At 42.7% G+C, this 26671-nt stretch overlaps 1 protein-coding gene across 1 annotated transcript in view; it reads right to left on the bottom strand.

Annotated features, from left to right (window-relative positions):
• amon (prohormone processing protease amontillado) overlaps window positions 1-26671 on the bottom strand; it is a 159392-nt gene that overhangs the window by 68253 nt on the left and 64468 nt on the right. The window contains exon 3 of the mRNA XM_070085361.1: window positions 19576-19719. Coding sequence (XP_069941462.1) covers window positions 19576-19719 — 144 coding nt within the window. The remainder of the gene's footprint in view (window positions 1-19575; window positions 19720-26671) is intronic.

Raw genomic sequence — 26671 nt, 5'->3', positions numbered from 1 at the left:
GAGGCCAGCTGGATGAGCCATCCACAAGCTATCACGTTCTGAGGCCAGCTGGATGAACCATCTACAAGCTATCACGTTCTGAGGCCAGCTGGATGAACCATCTACAAGCTATCACGTTCTGAGGCCAGCTGGATGAACCATCCACAAGCTATCACGTTCTGAGGCCAGCTGGATGAGCCATCCACAAGCTATCACGTTCTGAGGCCAGCTGGATGAACCATCTACAAGCTATCACATTCTGAGGCCAGCTGGATGAACCATCCACAAGCTATCACGCTCTGAGGCCAGCTGGATGAGCCATCCACAAGCTCTCACGTTCTGAGGCCAGCTGGATGAACCATCCACAAGCTATCACGCTCTGAGGCCAGCTGGATGAGCCATCCACAAGCTCTCACGTTCTGAGGCCAGCTGGATGAACCATCTACAAGCTATCACATTCTGAGGCCAGCTGGATGAACCATCCACAAGCTATCACGCTCTGAGGCCAGCTGGATGAACCATCCACAAGCTATCACGCTCTGAGGCCAGCTGGATGAGCCATCCACAAGCTCTCACGTTCTGAGGCCAGCTGGATGAACCATCCACAAGCTCTCACGTTCTGAGGCCAGCTGGATGAACCATCCACAAGCTATCACGTTCTGAGGCCAGCTGGATGAGCCATCCACAAGCTCTCACGTTCTGAGGCCAGCTGGATGAACCATCCACAAGCTCTCACGTTCTGAGGCCAGCTGGATGAACCATCCACAAGCTATCACGTTCTGAGGCCAGCTGGATGAACCATCCACAAGCTATCACGTTCTGAGGCCAGCTGGATGAACCATCCACAAGCTATCACGCTCTGAGGCCAGCTGGATGAGCCATCCACAAGCTCTCACGTTCTGAGGCCAGCTGGATGAACCATCTACAAGCTATCACATTCTGAGGCCAGCTGGATGAACCATCCACAAGCTATCACGCTCTGAGGCCAGCTGGATGAACCATCCACAAGCTATCACGCTCTGAGGCCAGCTGGATGAGCCATCCACAAGCTCTCACGTTCTGAGGCCAGCTGGATGAACCATCCACAAGCTCTCACGTTCTGAGGCCAGCTGGATGAACCATCCACAAGCTCTCACGTTCTGAGGCCAGCTGGATGAACCATCCACAAGCTATCACGTTCTGAGGCCAGCTGGATGAACCATCTACAAGCTATCACATTCTGAGGCCAGCTGGATGAACCATCCACAAGCTATCACGCTCTGAGGCCAGCTGGATGAACCATCCACAAGCTATCACGCTCTGAGGCCAGCTGGATGAGCCATCCACAAGCTCTCACGTTCTGAGGCCAGCTGGATGAACCATCCACAAGCTCTCACGTTCTGAGGCCAGCTGGATGAACCATCCACAAGCTCTCACGTTCTGAGGCCAGCTGGATGAACCATCCACAAGCTATCACGTTCTGAGGCCAGCTGGATGAACCATCTACAAGCTATCACATTCTGAGGCCAGCTGGATGAACCATCCACAAGCTATCACGCTCTGAGGCCAGCTGGATGAACCATCCACAAGCTATCACGCTCTGAGGCCAGCTGGATGAACCATCCACAAGCTATCACGCTCTGAGGCCAGCTGGATGAACCATCCACAAGCTATCACGCTCTGAGGCCAGCTGGATGAACCATCCACAAGCTATCACGCTCTGAGGCCAGCTGGATGAACCATCCACAAGCTATCACGCTCTGAGGCCAGCTGGATGAACCATCCACAAGCTATCACGCTCTGAGGCCAGCTGGATGAACCATCCACAAGCTATCACGTTCTGAGGCCAGCTGGATGAACCATCCACAAGCTATCACGTTCTGAGGCCAGCTGGATGAACCATCCACAAGCTATCACGTTCTGAGGCCAGCTGGATGAACCATCCACAAGCTATCACGTTCTGAGGCCAGCTGGATGAACCATCTACAAGCTATCACGCTCTGAGGCCAGCTGGATGAACCATCCACAAGCTATCACGCTCTGAGGCCAGCTGGATGAACCATCCACAAGCTATCACGCTCTGAGGCCAGCTGGATGAACCATCCACAAGCTCTCACGCTCTGAGGCCAGCTGGATGAACCATCCACAAGCTATCACGTTCTGAGGCCAGCTGGATGAACCATCTACAAGCTATCACATTCTGAGGCCAGCTGGATGAACCATCCACAAGCTATCACATTCTGAGGCCAGCTGGATGAACCATCCACAAGCTATCACATTCTGAGGCCAGCTGGATGAACCATCCACAAGCTATCACATTCTGAGGCCAGCTGGATGAACCATCCACAAGCTATCACGCTCTGAGGCCAGCTGGATGAACCATCCACAAGCTCTCACGCTCTGAGGCCAGCTGGATGAACCATCCACAAGCTATCACATGGAAACTAATATTTTAGCTTTCCTAAAATATTTAATAAAGTGCACAGTCCCTCTCACAACCCAGGATGATTACAAAGCTTCCGATAAGACAGCATTTCAGGTTTGAAGTCGATCGGAAGTATTCTCCAGTTTACTGCATGAAAACCAATTACATTAACAAAGTTAATTAGCAAAACACACACAACATAGGTGTGAAATGTCATTAGATCAAAGGTGTAGAGCAAAAAAAAAGAAGAAAAACACATGTGCCATTACACATGTGTTTTTACTAAGATATATCTCGTCTGCTTTGCAGTGCTAGAAGTTTGAAGCCCATCAGAAGATACATTCTCTAGTTATCACCCACAATCTATCAACACCAAGGTTATCAACTGTCTTGTTCCAAACTACTCAACACCTCTTCTTAAAGAGTTTTGTTACTGTGCTGGTAGGTAACTGTGTCTCGTGCTACCGTGAGTTGTTATTGTGCTGGTAGGTAACTGTGTCTCGTGCTACCGTGAGTTGTTATTGTGCTGGTAGGTAACTGTGTCTCGTGCTACCGTGAGTTGTTATTGTGCTGGTAGGTAACTGTGTCTCGTGCTACCGTGAGTTGTTATTGTGCTGGTAGGTAACTGTGTCTCGTGCTACCGTGAGTTGTTATTGTGCTGGTAGGTAACTGTGTCTCGTGCTACCGTGAGTTGTTATTGTACTGGTAGGTAACTGTGTCTCGTGCTACCGTGAGTTGTTATTGTGCTGGTAGGCAATTGTGTCTCGTGCTACCGTGAGTTGTTATTGTGCTGGTAGGCAACTGTATCTCGTGCTACCGTGAGTTGTTATTGTGCTGGTAGGTAACTGTGTCTCGTGCTACCGTGAGTGTGTTGGTCACTTGTACTGTTTGTATAGTGGTGATACATAGTTCTATCTGATGTATAGTTCTATGTGGCACAGTTTAGCATCACCAACAAGACAGTTGGTTCTGGTAGGTTAGATGTAATGAAGCAAAATTTGTCATTAATAGAAGCTACAAAAGTAATTATTAGAGCATAATTAACTTAAGAAGTATAATTAATATGAGCAGAATAATTAATATAAAGAGTATAATTAATGTAGTAGCTAGTATAGTTATAAGTTATTAAGTGCGGTGAGTGTGTGGGATAATTGAGTGCTCACTTAACCTGATTATTCAATTATCGGATGCTTCAGTGTTCATGGTTTATGGGGAAGCGTTAAACCATTATGGATTAGGCAGGACCTGGGGGAATAGACGGTAATTTGGTTTTATTCAAAGAACGGAAGGGTAGCTCCAGCTCTTTGGATCAAGAGCCCTTCATTATCATATATATATATATATATATATATATATATATATATATATATATATATATATATATATATATATATATATATATATATATATATAATATTTGTATATATATATATATATATATATATATATATATATATATATATATATATATATATATATATATATATATATATATATATATATATATACAAATATTATATATACAAATCCTCTCTAAACCACTACGTTATCATGGTTGTTCTATTTCCTGACCTCTCAGAAGCTGAAGAAATATTTCCTGCCATCCCTGTCTCATCTGCACACTTAACTTCCACCTGTGTCTTCTTGTACCTCTTTCCCGCCTCTCTCTCAGAGAGCCTATTCCTGCGCACACTAGCATGTATCTGGTGGTCCATCTGGTCTCTAACGTCATCAGATTGAACTCCTTTGCACATTTGTTAGTTTCAAGGTGGAGCTGCATATTCTAACACTGACCAGACATATGTTGTATTGTGTTGTCAGTGACTGTTGAAGCCCCTGAAAGCTAATCTTACATTTGCCAGACGCTTGTTTGTTACAAAAGTTAGTTATGCTGGCTGCTATGCTGAGGATAAATTCCAATAAACACGCGTTATTCCAATGCTGCACCTTGCCCAGACCTATCTGCAGCATTTCGTTGTCATCTACTGCTTCTATTCTTACGAATTTCACATCTGCAAACTTGATACATCAGACTGTCTCTACCGAGAAGTCCCTCACGCATACCAGGAAGGGTACTGGTTCCAGTACTGATTCTAGCAGAAGCTCACTAATCACAATTCTGCATTCCGCTCATTTCTTTCCTTGAAATCTCTCTCTCTCTCTCTCTCTCTCTCTCTCTCTCTCTCTCTCTCTCTCTCTCTCTCTCTCTCTCTCTTATGTATTGATCCATTATGATTCCTCCAGATATTCCTGCCACTCTTCTAGTTTTGGGTCCGGCCTCTGTGTCAAATACTTTCTTACACTACAAGAATAAGCCAAAGAAACTCTCTGGTGGTGCTTTACGAATCCGCTTCTCTCCGGGTGTTCCACTTCTCTTCTGATTATCTTCTCCACTTCTTTACACATCATTCATGTTAATGGCGCTGACATGTAGTTTAATGCTGCTTGTGTGTCCTCTTAATTAATGTGACCAGATTTGCTGTGTTCCAAGCAGTTCTTGCTGTATCATATATCAACTGACTTGGTATAAATTTTTGCTAATGGTACACACAGTGATTCTGCGTCCTCTTTGAGAACTCTCTCTGAGAGACATTATTTGGTTCTATTGTGAGTCCCGCTCAATAGCGACTCTGCTTGGCTATTATGGTTGGTGATCAAAAGACACATTTGCTGGCTTCCCTGAGGTGTGCTTATCAGAGAGTGATCATTGTCCCACAGTAATGATAGTTGTGTAGGCGGTGACACACAGCTAACACTAAAACTGCACTCGTTAAACTTGAATGTTTCCCAGTTTTTCCATTTTAAGTCATGTTACGATGTATGTGTATGTTTGTATGTATAAATGAAAAATATATATATAACAGAAAATTTTAGAAAGGACTTTATATTTATATATATATATATATATAAATATAAATATATATATATGTATATATATATATATATATATATATATATATATATATATATATATATATATAAATATATATATATATATATATATATATATATATATATATATATATATATATATATATATATATATATATATATATACATACATATATATATATATATATATATATATATATATATATATATATATATATATATATATATATATATATATATATATATATGTATATATATATATATATATATATATATATATATATATATATATAATATATATATATATATATATATATATATATATATATATATATATATATATATATATATATATATATATATATATATATATATATATATATATATATATATATATATATATATATATATATCTTTCTATCTTTTCTATCTTTATCCCATCAATCCCGGCTGCCTTACCCCCTTTCATTTTACCTACTGCCTCACGAACTTCCCCCACACTCACAACTGGCTCTTCCTCACTCCTACAAGATGTTATTCCTCCTTGCCCTATACACGAAATCACAGCTTCCCTATCTTCATCAACATTTAACAATTCCTCAAAATATTCCTTCCATCTTCCCAATACCTCTAACTCTCCATTTAATAACTCTCCTCTCCTATTTTTAACTGACAAATCCATTTGTTCTCTAGGCTTCCTTAACTTGTTAATCTCACTCCAAAACTTTTTCTTACTTTCAACAAAATTTGTTGATAACATCTTACCCACTCTCTCATTTGCTCTCTTTTTACATTGCTTCACCACTTTCTTAACCTCTCTCTTTTTCTCCTTATACTCTTCCCTCCTTGCATCACTTCTACTTTGTAAAAACCTCTCATATGCTAACTTTTCCTCCCTTACTACTCTCTTTACATTATCATTCCACCAATCGCTCCTCTTCCCTCCCGCACCCACTTTCCTGTAACCACAAACTTCTGCTGAACACTCCAACACTACATTTTTAAACCTACCCCATACCTCTTCGACCCCATTGCCTATGCTCTCATTAGCCCATCTATCCTCCAATAGCTGTTTATATCTTTCCGTAACTGCCTCCTCTTTTACTTTATGAACCTTCACCTCTCTCTTCCCTGATGCTTCTATTCTCCTTGTATCCCATCTACCTTTTACTCTCAGTGTAGCTACAACCAGAAAGTGATCTGATATATCTGTGGCCCTTCTATAAACATGTACATCCTGAAGACTACTCAACAGTCTTTTATCTACCAATACATAATCCAACAAACTACTGTCATTTCGCCCTACATCATATCTTGTATACTTATTTATCCTCTTTTTCTTAAGATATGTATTACCTATAACTAAACCCCTTTCTATACAAAGTTCAATCAAAGGGCTCCCATTATCATTTACACCTGGCACCCCAAACTTACCTACCACACCCTCTCTAAAAGTTTCTCCTACTTTAGCATTCAGGTCCCCTACCACAATTACTCTCTCACTTGGTTCAAAGGCTCCTATACATTCACTTAACATCTCCCAAAATCTCTCTCTCTCTCCTCTGCATTCCTCTCTTCTCCAGATAGAAATGTTAAAAGCAGGTGGGGATATAGTTTTGGAGTGGTTTGTGCAATTATTTAATAAATGTATGGAAGAGGGTAAGGTACCTAGGGATTGGCAGAGAGCATGCATAGTTCCTTTGTATAAAGGCAAAGGGGACAAAAGAGAGTGCAAAAATTATAGGGGGATAAGTCTGTTGAGTATACCTGTTAAAGTGTATGGTAGAGTTATTATTGAAAGAATTAAAAGTAAGACGGAGAATAGGATAGCAGATGAACAAGGAGGCTTTAGGAAAGGTAGGGGGTGTGTGGACCAGGTGTTTACAGTGAAACATGTAAGTGAACAGTATTTAGATAAGGCTAAAGAGGTCTTTGTGGCATTTATGGATTTGGAAAAGGCGTATGACAGGGTGGATAGGGGGGCAATGTGGCAGATGTTGCAGGTGTATGGTGTAGGAGGTAGGTTACTGAAAGCAGTGAAGAGTTTTTACGAGGATAGTGAGGCTCAAGTTAGAGTACATAGGAAAGAGGGAAATTATTTCCCAGTAAAAGTAGGCCTTAGACAAGGATGTGTGATGTCACCGTGGTTGTTTAATATATTTATAGATGGGGTTGTAAGAGAAGTAAATGCGAGGGTCTTGACAAGAGGCGTGGAGTTAAAAGATAAAGAATCACACATAAAGTGGGAGTTGTCACAGTTGTTCTTTGCTGATGACACTGTGCTCTTGGGAGATTCTGAAGAGAAGCTGCAGAGATTGGTGGATGAATTTCGTAGGGTGTGCAAAAGAAGAAAATTAAAAGTGAATACAGGAAAGAGTAAGGTTATGAGGATAACAAAAATATTAGGTGATGAAAGATTGGATATCAGATTGGAGGGAGAGAGTATGGAGGAGGTGAATGTATTCAGATATTTGGGAGTGGACGTGTCAGCGGATGGGTCTATGAAAGATGAGGTGAATCATAGAATTGATGAGGGGAAAAGGGTGAGTGGTGCACTTAGGAGTCTGTGGAGACAAAGAACTTTGTCCTTGGAGGCAAAGAGGGGAATGTATGAGAGTATAGTTTTACAAACGCTCTTATATGGGTGTGAAGGATGGGTGATGAATGTTGCAGCGAGGAGAAGGCTGGAGGCAGTGGAGATGTCATGTCTGAGGGCAATGTGTGGTGTGAATATAATGCAGAGAATTCGTAGTTTGGAAGTTAGGAGGAGGTGCGGGATTACTAAAACTGTTGTCCAGAGGGCTGAGGAAGGGTTGTTGAGGTGGTTCGGACATGTAGAGAGAATGGAGCGAAGCAGAATGACTTCAAGAGTGCATCAGTCTGTAGTGGAAGGAAGGCGGGGTAGGGGTCGGCCTAGGAAAGGTTGGAGGGAGGGGGTAAAGGAGGTTTTGTGTGCGAGGGGCTTGGACTTCCAGCAGGCGTGCGTGAGCGTGTTTGATAGGAGTGAATGGAGACGAATGGTTTTTAATACTTGACGTGCTGTTGGAGTGTGAGCAAAGTAACATTTATGAAGGGGTTCAGGGAAACCGGCAGGCCGGACTTGAGTCCTGGAGATGGGAAGTACAGTGCCTGCACTCTGAAGGAGGGGTGTTAATGTTGCAGTTTAAAAACTGTAGTGTAAAGCACCCTTCTGGCAAGACAGTGATGGAGTGAATGATGGTGAAAGTTTTTCTTTTTCGGGCCACCCTGCCTTGGTGGGAATCGGCCAGTGTGACAATAAACAAAATAATATATATATATATATATATATATATATATATATATATATATATATATATTTATATATATATATATATATATATATATATATACACATATATATATATATATACACATATATATATATATGTATATTCTAGGTAGTAGGTTGGTAGATAGCAACCACCCAGGGAGGTACTACCGTCCCGTGGTAGTAGGCTGGTAGACAGCAACCACCCAGGGAGGTACTACCGTCCCGTGGTAGTAGGTTGGTAGACAGCAACCACCCAGGGAGGTACTACCGTCCAGTGGTAGTAGGTTGGTAGACAGCAACCACCCAGGGATATACTACCGTCCCGTGGTAGTAGGCTGGTAGACAGCAACCACCCAGGGAGGTACTACCGTCCCGTGGTAGTAGGTTGGTAGACAGCAACCACCCAGGGAGGTACTACCGTCCAGTGGTAGTAGGTTGGTAGACAGCAACCACCCAGGGAGGTACTACCGTCCCGTGGTAGTAGGCTGGTAGACAGCAACCACCCAGGGAGGTACTACCGTCCCGTGGTAGTAGGCTGGTAGACAGCAACCACCCAGGGAGGTACTACCGTCCCGTGGTAGTAGGCTGGTAGACAGCAACCACCCAGGGAGGTACTACCGTCCCGTGGTAGTAGGCTGGTAGACAACAACCGCCCAGGGAGGTACTACCGTCCTGCCAAGTGAGTGTAAAGCGAAAGCCTGTAATTGTTTTACATGATGGTAGGATTGCTGATGTCCTTTTTTCTGTCTCATAAACATGCAAAGTTTCAGGTACGTCTTGCTAATTCTACTTACACTTAGGTCACACTACACATACATGTACAAGCGTATATATACACATCCCTCTGGGTTTTCTTCTATTTTCTTTCTAGTTCTTGTTCTTGTTTATTTCCTCCTATCTCCATGGGGAAGTGGAACAGAATTCTTCCTCCGTAAGCCATGCGTGTTGTAAGAGGCGACTAAAATGCCGGGAGCAAGGCGCTAGTAACCCCTTCTCCCGTATAAATTACTAAATTTAAAAAAAGAAACTTTCGTTTTTCTTTTTGGGCCACCCCGCCTTGGTGGAATACGGCCGGTTTGTTGAAATATATATATATATATATATATATATATATATATATATATATATATATATATATATATATATATATATATATATATATATATATATATATATATATGTATATATATATATATGTATATATATATATATATATATATATATATATATATATATATATATATATATATATATATATATATATATATATATATATATATATATATATATGAGAGCAGTTGTGGGACACAGATGTCAGCCTGTGACTCCCCTCCTCGGCACTCACTCCTGAATATTGCATGTATGGTAATATTTCTGTATTCCAGTGGCCCGGTTACAAAGCAGGAGAGAGTGAGGAAGAGAATGATTGAGACAGTCGCGGAGATAGAGACAGGAGTAAAGAAAGAGAAAGTGCTACTGGAGGGATTTATAAAAGAAAGACAATACGCAGTTTTTAGAAGAGCCGTGGAAATATGAGTGTCGTAGAGCAGTATAGAGAAAGTATGAGAGAATCATCAGGACCGAGACAGGAGCCAGGGTTTAACCCGCTGCACAACGGAAGGGATTCTCCAGCAATCATGTTACGGAGAATTAGGTCGCGCAATTCTGGGGAGGCTCCGGGGGTATTAGATTTACTGAAGATGGGGAGAGGAGGAGGCGAGGAGGCGTAGAGGAGGAGAAGGAGGTTTGAGAGTTGGGGAGGAAGCTGGAGAGGTGATGAGGAGGTTGGGGAGGTGGAGTTGGAGGTTGAGTTTAGGAATGTATGAATGGTATTGTATGTATCCCCACAGGATTCGTCTAAACTTTTCTATTATTCTATCAGCCGAAGAAGGTGAGCGTCAGTTTTCAATACACTGTTGTTAGCAAGTCTGAATGTCTGGAGTTGGAAGTGTTAAGAGTTGACCTAAGAAACTTGCAGGGAGGACTACCCTGCTGGCGGGTGGATGGGTGGATCCTGCTCCTCTCTGTGAACATGTGAGTCGATGGACATTACAATATCCTGGCTGTAACAATTGTCAGATAAGTCACAGAGTGGAGATGAAACTGTAGACAACAGCTGGAGCCGTCCTGGACCATGAACAAGATCTGACAATAGTCCAGCACGGATCGAAACTTTGTCCAGAGTGAGTTATTCTCATCATATGATATCCTAGAGGGAGGGATCCATTACAGCTGGCAGCATCACCTCCCTAACACTGGTAGTCATGAAATCATCAGTGTTGCACAATTAGTGCAGGAAAACATCTCAGTGGGGAGTACTGCAGTGAGAGACGGGAAGATTCGTCTCTTATTCGATAAATAACTAACAAACGGACGATAGTCACAGCTTGCCACAAAAACTTGTGTTTTGTGACCTAGACTCTGGAGGTGTTAAAACTGACCTCCAGGATCCTCTACCAACACCACAGTATCTTAGTGTGTTACTCAACCGTCTCTCTCTCTCTCTCTCTCTCTCAGTCACAGAGTTGTCAGGAAATGGAATAGTCTGGAAAGTGATGTAGTGGAGGCAGGATCCACACATATCTTTACAAAGAGGTGTGATAAAGCTCATACAGCAGGAAGAGTGTCCTAGTAGCGACTACTGAAGAGGCGGAGGCGAGGAGCTGTGACTCGACACCTGCAACCACAACTAAATGAGTACACAGCCTCAACAGAAAGAATTCAAAGAAACTTAATAGTCGTAACCATAAAAAAAAAAAAAGATATAGAAACCATTTTGTTTACTCTAGAAGTTTTGTTCATAGTCTCAGACAAGTTAAACTGGAACTATCGACCTGACCCAAAACTTAAACTAGAGTGACGGCTGGAGTGAGAGTTTTAACTGGTGGCTCAGGGCAGTCATCGTGTTTACCTGACCTACATTAAATCGGTACAGCAAAATACTGATTTTAAAACATTAACAGGAACGTAAATAGGGAGAAAAGAGACGATAAAAAAGCAACCTGGATAAGTGACGTAGAAGGAACACTTGACGAGGATAACCTAACGTGTTTCAGACGACCTTTCCTCTACATGTCGTGGATAAAGACGTGCACAGTTACCACCAGAAGCTACTCTTGGCGAAACGTTGCATTTAATAAATTCGCTGAACTGGACGTAAGACTTTTTTTCATATCTCTGTATCTATTCATTAAAGCCATAGCGCTGTTAAAGTAATTGATAAAGCTCTACACAGAGCGAAACGTTGTCTCAATCAAAGCTTGTTCGGCACACTTAAGTTTTTGCATATAGCAATGGGCTAGTAACCCCTTCTCCTGTAGACATTTACTAAAAAAGAGAAGAAGAAAAACTTTATAAAACTGGGATGCTTAAATGTGCGTGGATGTAGTGCGGATGACAAGAAACAGATGATTGCTGATGTTATGAATGAAAAGAAGTTGGATGTCCTGGCCCTAAGCGAAACAAAGCTGAAGGGGGTAGGGGAGTTTCAGTGGGGGGAAATAAATGGGATTAAATCTGGAGTATCTGAGAGAGTTAGAGCAAAGGAAGGGGTAGCAGTAATGTTAAATGATCAGTTATGGAAGGAGAAAAGAGAATATGAATGTGTAAATTCAAGAATTATGTGGATTAAAGTAAAGGTTGCATGCGAGAAGTGGGTCATAATAAGCGTGTATGCACCTGGAGAAGAAAGGAATGCAGAGGAGAGAGAGAGATTTTGGGAGATGTTAAGTGAATGTATAGGAGCCTTTGAACCAAGTGAGAGAGTAATTGTGGTAGGAGACCTGAATGCTAAAGTAGGAGAAACTTTTAGAGAGGGTGTGGTAGGTAAGTTTGGGGTGCCAGGTGTAAATGATAATGGGAGCCCTTTGATTGAACTTTGTATAGAAAGGGGTTTAGTTATAGGTAATACATATTTTAAGAAAAAGAGGATAAATAAGTATACAAGATATGATGTAGGGCGAAATGACAGTAGTTTGTTGGATTATGTATTGGTAGATAAAAGACTGTTGAGTAGACTTCAGGATGTACATGTTTATAGAGGGGCCACAGATATATCAGATCACTTTCTAGTTGTAGCTACACTGAGAGTAAAAGGTAGATGGGATACAAGGAGAATAGAAGCATCAGGGAAGAGAGAGGTGAAGGTTTATAAAGTAAAAGAGGAGGCAGTTAGGGTAAGATATAAACAGCTATTGGAGGATAGATGGGCTAATGAGAGCATGGGCAATGGGGTCGAAGAGGTATGGGGTAGGTTTGAAAATGTAGTGTTAGAGTGTTCAGCAGAAGTTTGTGGTTACAGGAAAGTGGGTGCGGGAGGGAAGAGGAGCGATTGGTGGAATGATGATGTAAAGAGAGTAGTAAGGGAGAAAAAGTTAGCATATGAGAAGTTTTTACAAAGTAGAAGTGATGCAAGGAGGGAAGAGTATATGGAGAAAAAGAGAGAGGTTAAGAGAGTGGTGAAGCAATGTAAAAAGAGAGCAAATGAGAGAGTGGGTGAGATGTTATCAACAAATTTTGTTGAAAATAAGAAAAAGTTTTGGAGTGAGATTAACAAGTTAAGAAAGCCTAGAGAACAAATGGATTTGTCAGTTAAAAATAGGAGAGGAGAGTTATTAAATGGAGAGTTAGAGGTATTGGGAAGATGGAGGGAATATTTTGAGGAATTGTTAAATGTTGATGAAGATAGGGAAGCTGTGATTTCGTGTATAGGACAAGGAGGAATAACATCTTGTAGGAGTGAGGAAGAGCCAGTTGTGAGTGTGGGGGAAGTTCGTGAGGCAGTAGGTAAAATGAAAGGGGGTAAGGCAGCCGGGATTGATGGGATAAAGATAGAAATGTTAAAAGCAGGTGGGGATATAGTTTTGGAGTGGTTGGTGCAGTTATTTAATAAATGTATGGAAGAGGGTAAGGTACCTAGGGATTGGCAGAGAGCATGCATAGTTCCTTTGTATAAAGGCAAAGGGGATAAAAGAGAGTGCAAAAATTATAGGGGGATAAGTCTGCTGAGTATACCTGGTAAAGTGTATGGTAGAGTTATTATTGAAAGAATTAAGAGTAAGACGGAGAATAGGATAGCAGATGAACAAGGAGGCTTTAGGAAAGGTAGGGGGTGTGTGGACCAGGTGTTTACAGTGAAACATATAAGTGAACAGTATTTAGATAAGGCTAAAGAGGTCTTTGTGGCGTTTATGGGTTTGGAAAAGGCGTATGACAGGGTGGATAGGGGGGCAATGTGGCAGATGTTGCAAGTGTATGGTGTAGGAGGTAGGTTACTGAAAGCAGTGAAGGGTTTTTACGAGGATAGTGAGGCTCAAGTTAGAGTATGTAGGAAAGAGGGAAATTATTTCTCAGTAAAAGTAGGCCTTAGACAAGGATGTGTGATGTCACCGTGGTTGTTTAATATATTTATAGATGGGGTTGTAAGAGAAGTAAATGCGAGGGTCTTGGCAAGAGGCGTGGAGTTAAAAGATAAAGAATCACACACAAAGTGGGAGTTGTCACAGCTGCTCTTTGCTGATGACACTGTGCTCTTGGGAGATTCTGAAGAGAAGTTGCAGAGATTGGTGGATGAATTTGGTAGGGTGTGCAAAAGAAGAAAATTAAAGGTGAATACAGGAAAGAGTAAGGTTATGAGGATAACAAAAAGATTAGGTGATGAAAGATTGAATATCAGATTGGAGGGAGAGAGTATGGAGGAGGTGAATGTATTCAGATATTTGGGAGTGGACGTGTCAGCGGATGGGTCTATGAAAGATGAGGTGAATCATAGAATTGATAAGGGGAAAAGAGTGAGTGGTGCACTTAGGAGTCTGTGGAGACAAAGAACTTTGTCCTTGGAGGCAAAGAGGGGAATGTATGAGAGTATAGTTTTACCAACGCTCTTATATGGGTGTGAAGCATGGGTGATGAATGTTGCAGCGAGGAGAAGGCTGGAGGCAGCGGAGATGTCATGTCTGAGAGCAATGTGTGGTGTGAATATAATGCAGAGAATTCATAGTTTGGAAGTTAGGAGGAGGTGCGGGATTACCAAAACTGTTGTCCAGAGGGCTGAGGAAGGGTTGTTGAAGTGGTTCGGACATGTAGAGAGAATGGAGCGAAACAGAATGACGTCAAGAGTGTATCAGTCTGTAGTGGAAGGAAGGCGGGGTAGGGGTCGGCCTAGGAAAGGTTGGAGAGAGGGGGTAAAGGAGGTTTTGTGTGCGAGGGGCTTGGACTTCCAGCAGGCATGCGTGAGCGTGTTTGATAGGAGTGAATGGAGACAAATGGTTTTTAATACTTGACGTGCTGTTGGAGTGTGAGCAAAGTAACATTTATAAAGGGGTTCAGGGAAACCGGCAGGCCGGACTTGAGTCCTGGAGATGGGAAGTACAGTGCCTGCACTCTGAAGGAGGGGTGTTAATGTTGCAGTTTAAAAACTGTAGTGTAAAGCACCCTTCTGGCAAGACAGTGATGGAGTGAATGATGGTGAAAGTTTTTCTTTTTCGGGCCACCCTGCCTTGGTGGGAATCGGCCAGTGTGATAAAAAAAAAAAAAAAAATAAAAAATATAGTGTCAGTGCTCTGTGGTAACTACTGGCCAGGTAGTCAGTGCTCTGTGGTAACTACTGGCCAGGTAGTCAGTGCTCTGTGGTAACTACTGGCCAGGTAGTCAGTGCTCTGTGGTAACTACTAGTCATGAAGTCAGTGCTCTGTAGTTACTACTGGCCATGAAGTCAGTGCTTTGTAGTTACTACTGGCCATGAAGTCAGTGCTTTGTAGTTACTACTGGCCATGAAGTTAGTGCTTTGTAGTAACTACTGGCCATGAAATCAGTGCTCTGTAGTTACTACTGGCCATGAAGTCAGTGCTCTGTAGTTACTACTGGCCATGAAGTCAGCGCTCTCTAGCAACTACTGGCCATGAAGTCAGCGCTCTGTAGTAACTACTGGCCATGAAGACAGCGCTCTCTAGAAACTACTGGCCATGAAGTCAGCGCTCTGTAGTAACTACTGGCCATGAAGTCAGTGCTCTGTAGCAACTACTGGCCATAAAGTCAGTGCTGTGTAGTAATTACTGGCCATAAAGTCAGTACTGTGCAGTAACTACTGGCCATAAAGTCAGTGTTCTCTAGTAACTACTGGCCAGTGCTCTGATCATTGCAGTGATACTGACCATTGTATGGATTGGACTAATTCCAAATAAATACTCCATGTAATAAATTCTATCGTCCAGCGAGTTTTTCTGGAATTATTGCTCATTAATTATGACTCACAACACATTTCAAATTCGAGTTTTAGCATTTATAATTGATTATTTTATAGTTGAGAATATATTTCATAATCTTTCGGGTAAAAATGTGTTACAGAACAAAGATGATTGGTGCCTTTGTCAGAGAAACAAGTGTGCCTTTGTCAGAGAAACAAGTGTACCTTTGTCAGAGAAACAAGTGTACCTTTGTCAGAGAAACAAGTGTACCTTTGTCAGAGAAACAAGTGTACCTTTGTCAGAGAAACAAGTGTACCTTTGTCAGAGAAACAAGTGTACCTTTGTCAGAGAAACAAGTGTACCTTTGTCAGAGAAACAAGTGTACCTTTGTCAGAGAAACAAGTGTACCTTTGTCAGAGAAACAAGTGTACCTTTGTCAGAGAAACAAGTGTACCTTTGTCAGAGAAACAAGTGTACCTTTGTCAGAGAAACAAGTGTACCTTTGTCAGAGAAACAAGTGTACCTTTGTCAGAGAAACAAGTGTACCTTTGTCAGAGAAACAAGTGTACCTTTGTCAGAGAAACAAGTGTACCTTTGTCAGAGAAACAAGTGTACCTTTGTCAGAGAAACAAGTGTACCTTTGTCAGAGAAACAAGTGTACCTTTGTCAGAGAAACAAGCGTACCTTTGTCAGAGAAACAAGTGTACCTTTGTCAGAGAAACAAGTGTACCTTTGTCAGAGAAACAAGTGTACTTTTGTCAGAGAAACAAGTGTACCTTTGTCAGAGAAACAAGTGTACCTTTGTCAGAGAAACAAGTGTACCTTTGTCAGAGAAACAAGTGTACCTTTGTCAGAGAAACAAGTGTACCTTTGTCAGAGAAACAAGCGTACCTTTGTCAGAGAAACAAGTGTACCTTTGTCAGAGAAACAAGTGTACCTTTGTCAGAGAAACAAGTGTATCTTTGTCAGAGAAACAAGTGTACCTTTGTCAGAGAAACAAGTGTACCTTTGTCAGAGAAACAAGTGTACCTTTGTCAGAGAAACAAGTGTACCTTTGTCAGAGAAACAAGAGTACGTTTGTCTGCGTCCTGATGTGTATGAGTGTGACAATTAATGTTGATAACTGAAGAATTAGACACATGTGCAGCATCTGGTATATTTATCATAGACGATTCTCCTTCCAGTACTTTTATCAGTACAAATTCAAGAACATAACTGGAAGACAGTAGAACCATATTCTAGAGGTGAGATAAATAGTCTCTCAGCCAAGTCTGAGAGTTATACACCTTATGGTGTATATATACACTAAGTCATACAAATATTATAGTGCATATATACACTAAGTCATACAAATATGGTGCATATATACACTAAGTCATACACCTTATGGTGCATATATACATTAAGTCATACACCTTATGGTGCATATACACTAAGTCATGCAAATATGGTGCATATATACACTAAGTCATATATACATATATTAGTGTTTCTCTTCATATATATATACATGTATATATATATATATATATATATATATATATATATATATATATATATATATATATATATATATATATATATATATATATATATATATATATATATATATATATATATATATATATATATATATATATATATATATATATATATATATATATATATATATATATATATATATATATATATATAATATATATATATATATATATACATACTTATTGCAGTATTCCAGTTAACTGTTGCAGATATTCTAAGCTGGTCAGAAAATATTAGACCAGCCCATTTATATTATTACAAGCGACTGAAATGATTTATTTCTGGTTCTATATTTCACACAATAATATAATATTACCAGTATTATTTTTCCTGCCTTTACCCAGGAAAATATCTGCAATTCAATTTATTTTCTTCATATATTCCTAATAAAATATTTTATTTCGCTAGAATATTTTTTTCTTTAGAACGATTTCGAACCTCAAAAATGTGTTATATCATTATTTTAGAATTAAAACAATGAAGAGAAACACTAAAATAGGCTGAGAATGGTGGAGGCCTAGTTAGGCCCAAATACACGGTGGAGGGGGAGTCTGGTAGCCTGGCTGTCTTAAGAAGAGTGGATGTGAGAGTCTGGTAGCCTGGCTGTCTTAAGAAGAATGGATGTGAGAGTCTGGTAGCCTGGCTGTCTTAAGAAGAGTGGATATGAGAGTCTGGTAGCCTGGCTGTCTTAAGAAGAGTGGATATGAGAGTCTGGTAGCCTGGCTGTCTTAAGAAGAGTGGATATGAGAGTCTGGTAGCCTGGCTGTCTTAAGAAGAATGGATATGAGAGTCTGGTAGCCTGGCTGTCTTAAGAAGAGTGGATATGAGAGTCTGGTAGCCTGGCTGTCTTAAGAAGAGTGGATGTGAGAGTCTGGTAGCCTGGCTGTCTTAAGAAGAGTGGATGTGAGAGTCTGGTAGCCTGGCTGTCTTAAGAAGAGTGGATGTGAGAGTCTGGTAGCTTGGCTGTCTTAAGAAGAGTGGATGAGGACTGTCTGGTAGCCTGGCTGTCTTAAGAAGAATGGATGTGAGAGTCTGGTAGCCTGGCTGTCTTAAGAAGAGTGGATATGAGAGTCTGGTAGCCTGGCTGTCTTAAGAAGAGTGTATGTGAGAGTCTGGTAGCCTGGCTGTCTTAAGAAGAGTGGATGTGAGAGTCTGGTAGCCTGGCTGTCTTAAGAAGAGTGGATATGAGAGTCTGGTAGCCTGGCTGTCTTAAGAAGAGTGGATGTGAGAGTCTGGTAGCCTGGTTGTCTTAAGAAGAGTGGATGTGAGAGTCTGGTAGCCTGGCTGTCTTAAGAAGAGTGGATGTGAGAGTCTGGTAGCCTGGCTGTCTTAAGAAGAGTGGATGTGAGAGTCTGGTAGCTTGGCTGTCTTAAGAAGAGTGGATGAGGACTGTCTGGTAGCCTGGCTGTCTTAAGAAGAATGGATGTGAGAGTCTGGTAGCCTGGCTGTCTTAAGAAGAGTGGATGAGGACTGTCTGGTAGCCTGGCTGGGCCCTGAGGGACAGTGGAGGGGGAGTCTGGCAGCCTGGCTGTCTTAAGAAGGGTGAATGAGGACAGTTTGGTAGCCTGGCTGTCTTAAGAAGGGTAGACGAGAGATCTGGTAGCCTGGCAGTCTTAAGAAGGGTGGATAAGGACAGCCTGGTAAAGTCACTTATACAGAAACACATCATGTACTGCATGGCCACAATGACAGACTGTGTGCAGATGACAGACAGACAGTCTCCACGCAGAGATGTCTTGCTGGAAAGCAAACTTGCATGTTGTGTGACTGCCTTGGACGCCATTATTTAAAAAATTGTCAGCCAGACATTTTATGTGTTGAAATATTTGTTTTTTGTGAGTACTTGACATGACTCTTACCTCCTGAGTGATGGTGCTCTGAGTACATGACATGACTCTTGCCCTGACTGATGGTGCCATGAGTACATAACATGACTACTGTCTCCTGAATGTTGGGTTCCCACTACTTTCCTTCAAGGAAAATAGGTTCCCCTCAGAAAGGTACTCAGGAACTCCAGCTCCTGAACTACCACCAGGGCACTCTCACGGTGGTTCTTGATTTATACAATATAATTCCCATTATGCGAATATATCTCTCCAGTTTCTTAACGTTGACTGTAAACCTAACGTTTACCTTATTCTTCGCTCAGGTTCCATATAATGTACCTACAAACACGAATGTTGGAGTACACATAATGAAATTACAGGGAGGTTGTGTACTCACGAGGTGTTAGGAGGTGGAGGGTGTGCTCACTAGGTACAGGGACTTATGTACGTACTCACCAGGTACCACTGGTAGTGGAAGTAGGGGTCAGTAGGGTCCTGGTGACTGTGGATGGTGTGAAGAGGTACCAGGTTCTCTACCTTCAGTAACTTGTACCCTCTCTTAACCCTCTTGAAGCCGGCCTGCTGGTACGCCCAGTGTACCTGAGGCAGATACATGGGGTGTTAGATCCTGTGGCAGATACATGGGGTGTTACATCCTGTGGGAGATACAGGGGTGTTAGATCCTGTGAGAGATACATGGGATGTTAGATCCTGTGGCAAATATATGGGGTGTTAGATCCTGTGGCAAATACATGGAGTGTTAGAGCCTGTGGCAAATACATTGGGTGTTAGATCCTGTGGGGGATACTTGGATTGTTAGATCCTGTGAGAGATACAGTGGGTGTTAGATCCTGTGGGAGATACAGGGGATGTTAGATCCTGTGGGAGATACAGTGAGCGTCTTAGAACCTTCAAAACACACAGAGGTGTTAAAACCTGTAGGAGACACCTGTAGGAGACACCATGAGGAGACACCTGTAACCACATTAAGTAGCTAGAAGCAAAGAAAGACCAGAGGTAGTACTGGTAATTGTGGGAAAGATGAGTACTGGAAAGTGTGGGAGAGGTGAGTACTAGAAAGTGTGGGAGAGAAGAATACTGAGTACAGAAGTAGAGAGGAACTGCTTGAAGACCTCTATAAAGTGGCTATCGATCTCCACAGGTCTGGTGACGGCTCTGTACCTGTTGATAAAATAATGAATATTTTACTGACGGCCGCAGCACTCATCCTCCAGAGGGTCAAGGCTATTGGGATGCTTGCTACTATGCTGATAAGATTGCTGCCATGCTGATAAGAGTGCTACCATGCTGATAAGATTGCTGCCATGCTGATAAGAGTGCTACCATGCTGATAAGATTGCTACCATGCTGGTAAGAGTGTCACCATGCTGATAAGAGTGCTACCATGCTGATAAGATTGCTGCCATGCTGATAAGAGTGCTACCATGCTGATAAGATCGCTGCCATGCTGATAAGAGTGCTACCATGCTGATAAGAGTGCTACCATGCTGATAAGATTGCTACCATGCTGGCAAGAGTGTCACCATGCTGATAAGAGTGCTACCATGCTGATAAGATTGCTGCCATGCTGATAAGAGTGCTACCATGCTGATAAGAGTGCTACCATGCTGATAAGATTGCTACCATGCTGGTAAGAGTGTCACCATGCTGATAAGATTGCTACCATGCTGATAAGAGTGCTACCATGCTGATAAGATTGCTACCATGCTGGTAAGAGTGTCACCATGCTGATAAGAGTGCTACCATGCTGATAAGATTGCTACCATGCTGATAAGATTGCTACCATGCTGATAAGAGTGCTACCATGCTGATAAGATTGCTACCATGCTGATAAGATTGCTACCATGCTGATAAGATTGCTACCATGCTGGTAAGAGTGTCACCATGCTGATAAGAGTGCTACCATGCTGATAAGATTGCTACCATGCTGATAAGAGTGCTACCATGCTGGTAAGAGTGCTACCATGCTGATAAGATTGCTACCATGCTGATAAGAGTGCTACCATGCTGATAAGATTGCTACCATGCTGGTAAAAGTGTCACCATGCTGATAAGAGTGCTACCATGCTGATAAGATTGCTACCATGCTGGTAAGAGTGTCACCATGCTGATAAGAGTGCTACCATGCTGATAAGATTGCTACCATGCTGATAAGAGTGCTACCATGCTGATAAGATTGCTACCATGCTGGTAAGAGTGTCACCATGCTGATAAGAGTGCTACCATGCTGATAAGATTGCTGCCATGCTGATAAGAGTGTCACCATGCTGATAAGAGTGCTACCATGCTGATAAGATTGCTACCATGCTGGTAAGAGTGTCACCATGCTGATAAGAGTGCTACCATGCTGATAAGAGTGCTGCCATGCTGATAAGAGTGCTACCATGCTGATAAGAGTGCTACCATGCTGATAAGATTGCTACCATGCTGGTAAGAGTGTCACCATGCTGATAAGATTGCTACCATGCTGGTAAGAGTGTCACCATGCTGATAAGAGTGCTACCATGCTGATAAGATTGCTACCATGCTGGTAAAATAACTACCATGCAGGGAAGAGCACACAAGGAGGCTATACCCTAAATCATATATCATTATTCGTTCCAGAGGCTCAAAGCTCCATTTAAGATGGCAGATCTATACGTAACTCTAACAGTATTGAAAGAAATGATAATTTCAAATTATCATACATCAGTGTACAATAATCTGCAAGTCCAAGGTATGAACGACCTTTCGGCCAGTGGAACGGCAGACCAGATGTGACCACCTTGGTCTCGCCTCTCGTAGTTCAGAGGGAAATATCTTCACTTAAAGACGTTTACAGTGCCAACAAGAGAAGTCTTGACATATAAGACATGTGTACAGAAGATGGGTATCTTATCTGATAAATGTTCATCTAGTAGCCAACGTGTACCTGAGTGTTAGTTTTCGTACAACTGCTTCCTATGTTCACCTAGCAGTAAGTCAGAGAGTGTTACTCAGTGTTGTGGGTCACATTCTTGGGAAAAACTTGAAGACTCAAATAATGTTGCTGCTGCTGCTGGTGACCAGGAGACACAGGTGACCAGGATACACAGGTGACCAGGATACACAGGTGACCAGGATACACAGGTGACCAGGAGACACAGGTGACCAGGAGACACAGGTGACCAGGAGATACAGGTGACCAGGAGACACAGGTGACCAGGAGACACAGGTGACCAGGAGACACAGGTGACCAGGAGACACAGGTGACCAGGAGACACAGGTGACCAGGGGACACAGGTGACCAGGAGACACAGGTGACCAGGAGACACAGGTGACCAGGAGACACAGGTGACCAGGAGACACAGGTGACCAGGAGACACAGGTGACCAGGAGACACAGGTGACCAGGATACACAGGTGACCAGGAGACACAGGTGACCAGGAGACACAGATGACCAGGAGACACAGGTGACCAGGAGACACAGGTGACCAGGAGACACAGGTGACCAGGAGACACAGGTGACCAGGAAACACAGGTGACCAGGAGACACAGGTGACCAGGAGACACAGGTGGCCAGGAGACACATTTGACCAGGAGACACAGGTGACCAGGATACACAGGTGACAAGCGAAACAGCAAGGGAACTGGATACAAGAGACAGAAAAGCAGGTGGGAGAAATAGTGACAATAATGAGTGAGGGAAGAATAGCAGGTGGGGGATGGGGAACAACAGATCTCAAATCAGGAAACTTGAAAGGGATGAAAGAACTGCTGAAAGCATTGCACTTGTAAAGTGACCCGGAAGCAAAATCAATTAATGGGAGAGAGGACCTGGTCGGCAAGCACCAGGAAGCAGGCAACTCCACATCCAGGAGACGACAAGGAAATAGAAAAAACAGAGAACATGTGGTTAAGCCTAAGATGAAGAGAGAAAAAGCCATTAGGATAGTGGGAACAGTATAGAAAGAGAACAGGGAAATGAGTAGAAGAGGCAAAAGTTAATTTGAAAGTTGAGGAGAGGTCAAATGACAATTTAAAAATGATATGACAGCAGAAGCCAAATCCGAAGTGACGCTGGTTTACAGTCACAGAGAGAGAGAGAGAGAGAGAGAGAGAGAGAGAGAGAGAGAGAGAGAGAGAGAGAGAGAGAGAGAGAGAGAGAGAGAGAGAGAGAAAGAGAGAGAGAGATGAATTACAGGGATGTTAGGAAGTATTTCTTCAGCCACAGAGTTGTCAGGAAGTGGAATAGTCTGGGAAGTGATGTAGAGGAGGCAGGATCCATACATAGCTTTAGCATGAGGTATGATAAAGCTCATGGAGCAGGAAGAGTTACCTAGTAGCGGCCAGTGAAGAGGCGGGGCCAGGAGCTGTGACTCGCCCCATGCAACCACAATTAGGTGAGTACTATTACTCTGGTACCATGTGATCTAGGTCATAGATTGTAATTCATGTATGTTAACTGCAGGTACAGTAATTATTTCTATCCCTCCCCTCTATGTTCCCTCCCCTCTATATTCCCTCCCCTCTATATTCCTTCCCCTCTATATTCCCTCCCCTCTATATTACCTCCCCACTATATTCCCTCCCCTCTATATTACCTCCCCTCTATATTACCTACCCTCTATATTCCCTCCCCTCTATATTCCCTCCCCTCTATATTCCCTCCCCTCTATATTCCCTCCCCTCTATATTCCCTCCCCTCTATATTCCCTCCCCTCAATATTCCCTCCCCTCTATATCTCTATATTCCCTCCCCTCTCCTATCTTCCCTCTCCTTTCCTATGATCCCTCCCCTCTCCTATCTTCCCTCTCCTCTTCTGTTTTCACTTCCCTCTCCTACCTTCTCTCTCTTCTCCTCTCCCCACCGTCCCCTATTTCCCCTCGCCACTTCCCCTCCTCTCCCAAAAAAGAAACAGATATCCGATAATCTGGAAGGTATGTTATGACTGTGTGTAAGAGAGAGAGAGAGAGAGGGAGAGAGAGAGAGAGAGAGAGAGAGAGAGAGAGAGAGAGAGAGAGAGAGAGAGAGAGAGAGAGAGAGAGAGAGAGAGAGAGAGAGAGAGAGAGAGAGAGAGAGAGAGAGAGAGAAGAGGGAAGTGAGAGAGGCTTCAGAACTCGTGAAGATTGTGATAGTGACTCCAGAGTCCATGGATATTATTCCCGCTATTGTGATACGGATAATAGAGGGGATAATATCTCTCGTGTCTCATCATCCCAGGATATCCCACGTCACTGTATCATCCTTAACACATAATACAAGAATTTGCATGAGTATGTCATCCACAGCAGACACAGTGACTCTGCCAGCTGTTATAAACCAAATCTTCCAGTGGACCACTGACAACAATTTGATGTTCAGTGAGGACAAATTTCACTTACTACGTTATGGAAAAATGGAGAAAATAGAAATAAAATCGGAATGCAAGAGAAACTCAAAGTACATAGAACATAAGACAAATGCGAGAGATCTTGGAGTGATAATGTCAGAAATCTCACGTTCAAGGAGCACAGCAATGTTATTATAGCAACTTCAAGAAATATAATAGGCTGGATGACTAGAACCTTTAAAACAAGTTATGCTATGCCAATGATGATTATCGTCAGGTCAGTCGTTCTCTCCAAGCTGAAATATTCCTGTGTAATAACGTCCCCATTCAAGGCAGACTAAATTGCTGAGTTTGAAAATGCAACGACATCCATCACAGCTTGTTACAACTCATTCAAGTACCTAAAACTGCACTGTACTCCTTAGAACGTAGGCAAGAATGATACATAATTATCTGCTCCTGGAAGATACTGGAGGAATTGCTCCCAAACTTGCTTACCGAAATTACTACTTAGGAACACAAGAAGCTTGACAGCCGGTGCAAGATACCTCCAATACAAAGCTGGGGAGCGTCGAGTACACTGAGACAACTCAGTGAGTATTACTTTACCAAGACTATTCAGCGCCTTCCTTCAATGCATTAGAGGGATTGCCAACAACCCAATGACTGTGTTCAAGACCCCTAGCTGTGTTCAAGACCCCTAGCTGTGTTCAAGACCCCTAGCTGTGTTCAAGACCCCTAGCTGTGTTCAAGACCCCTAGCTGTGTTCAAGACCCCTAGCTGTGTTCAAGACCCCTAACTGTCTTCAAGACCCCTAGCTGTCTTCAAGACCCTTAGCTGTCTTCAAGGCCTCTAGCTGTCTTCAAGACCCCTAGCTGTCTTCAAGGCCTCTAGCTGTCTTCAAGACCCCTAGCTGTCTTCAAGAACCCTAACAGTCTTCAAGACCACTAGCTGTCATCGAGAATCCTAGCTGTCTTCAAGACCCCCTAGCTGCATTCAAGACCACCTGGCTGTCTTCAAGGCCCCTAGCTGTTTTCAAGAACCGTAGCTGTCTTCAAGAATCCTAGCTGTCTTCAAGACCCTTAGCTGTCTTCAAGGCCTCTAGCTGTCTTCAAGACCCCTAGCTGTCATCGAGAACCCTAGCTGTCTTCAAGACCCCTAGCTGTCTTAAAGACCTCTAGCTGTCTTCAAAAGGAAATTTGACATATTCCTCAAAAGAGTTGCCGATGAGCTGGGTTGTGGTGCATACGTTGTATTGCCTGTGCCAGGAATTAACAACCTGACCGATCAGGTCAGGTTGTTAATGCCTGGCACAGGCTAGCAACAAGAAGGCCTGGTCTGCGACCGGGCCGCGGGGGCGCTGACCCCCGGAAGTGACTCCAGGTAACCCTCGTGTACCATTATCCCAGCCTATTCTGCTTTATCCCAGACTATCCTGCATCATCCCACACTATCATTCATCATCCCAGACTATCCTGTATCATCTCAGACTATCCTGCATCATCCCAGACTATCCTGCAACATCCAAAACTATCCTGCATCATTCCAGACTATCCTGCATCATCCCAGACTATCCTGCATCATCCCAGACTATCATGCATCATCCCAAACTATCCTGTACCATCCCAGACTATCGTGCATCATCCCAGACTATCCTGTATCATCCCAGACTATCCTGCATCATCCCAGACTATCCTACACTATTCCAGACTATCCTGCATCATCCCAGACTATGGTGTATCATCCCAGACTATCCTACATCATCACAGACTACCCTGCATCATCCCAGATTATCCTGCATCATCCCAGACTATCCTGCATCATGAATGACAAAAAGGCACAATACCGTGACTGGAACGATACACAAATAACCCGCACATAAAAGAGAGAAGCTTACGACGACGTTTCGGTCCGACTTGGACCATTGACAAAGTCACACTGTGACTTTGTCAATGGTCCTAGTCGGACCGAAACGTCGTCGTAAGCTTCTCTCTTTTATGTGCGGGTTATTTGTGTATCCTGCATCAAGCCAGACTATCCTGCATCATGCCAGACTATCCTGCATCATGCCAGACTATCCTGCATCATCCCAGACTATCCTGCATCATCCCAGACTATCCTGCATCATCCCAGACTATACTGCATCATCCCAGACTATCGTGCATCATCCTAGACTATCCTACACCATCCCAAGCTCTCCTGGGATTTACTCCCTATGCTTCAGACGGTAATTAAAATGA

The sequence above is a fragment of the Cherax quadricarinatus genome, chromosome 15, assembly GCF_038502225.1.
Source record: "Cherax quadricarinatus isolate ZL_2023a chromosome 15, ASM3850222v1, whole genome shotgun sequence".
NCBI classification, from domain to species: Eukaryota; Metazoa; Arthropoda; class Malacostraca; order Decapoda; family Parastacidae; genus Cherax; species Cherax quadricarinatus.
The sequence above is the reverse complement of the archived record's forward strand: the minus strand, read 5'-3'. Positions and strand labels throughout refer to the sequence as shown.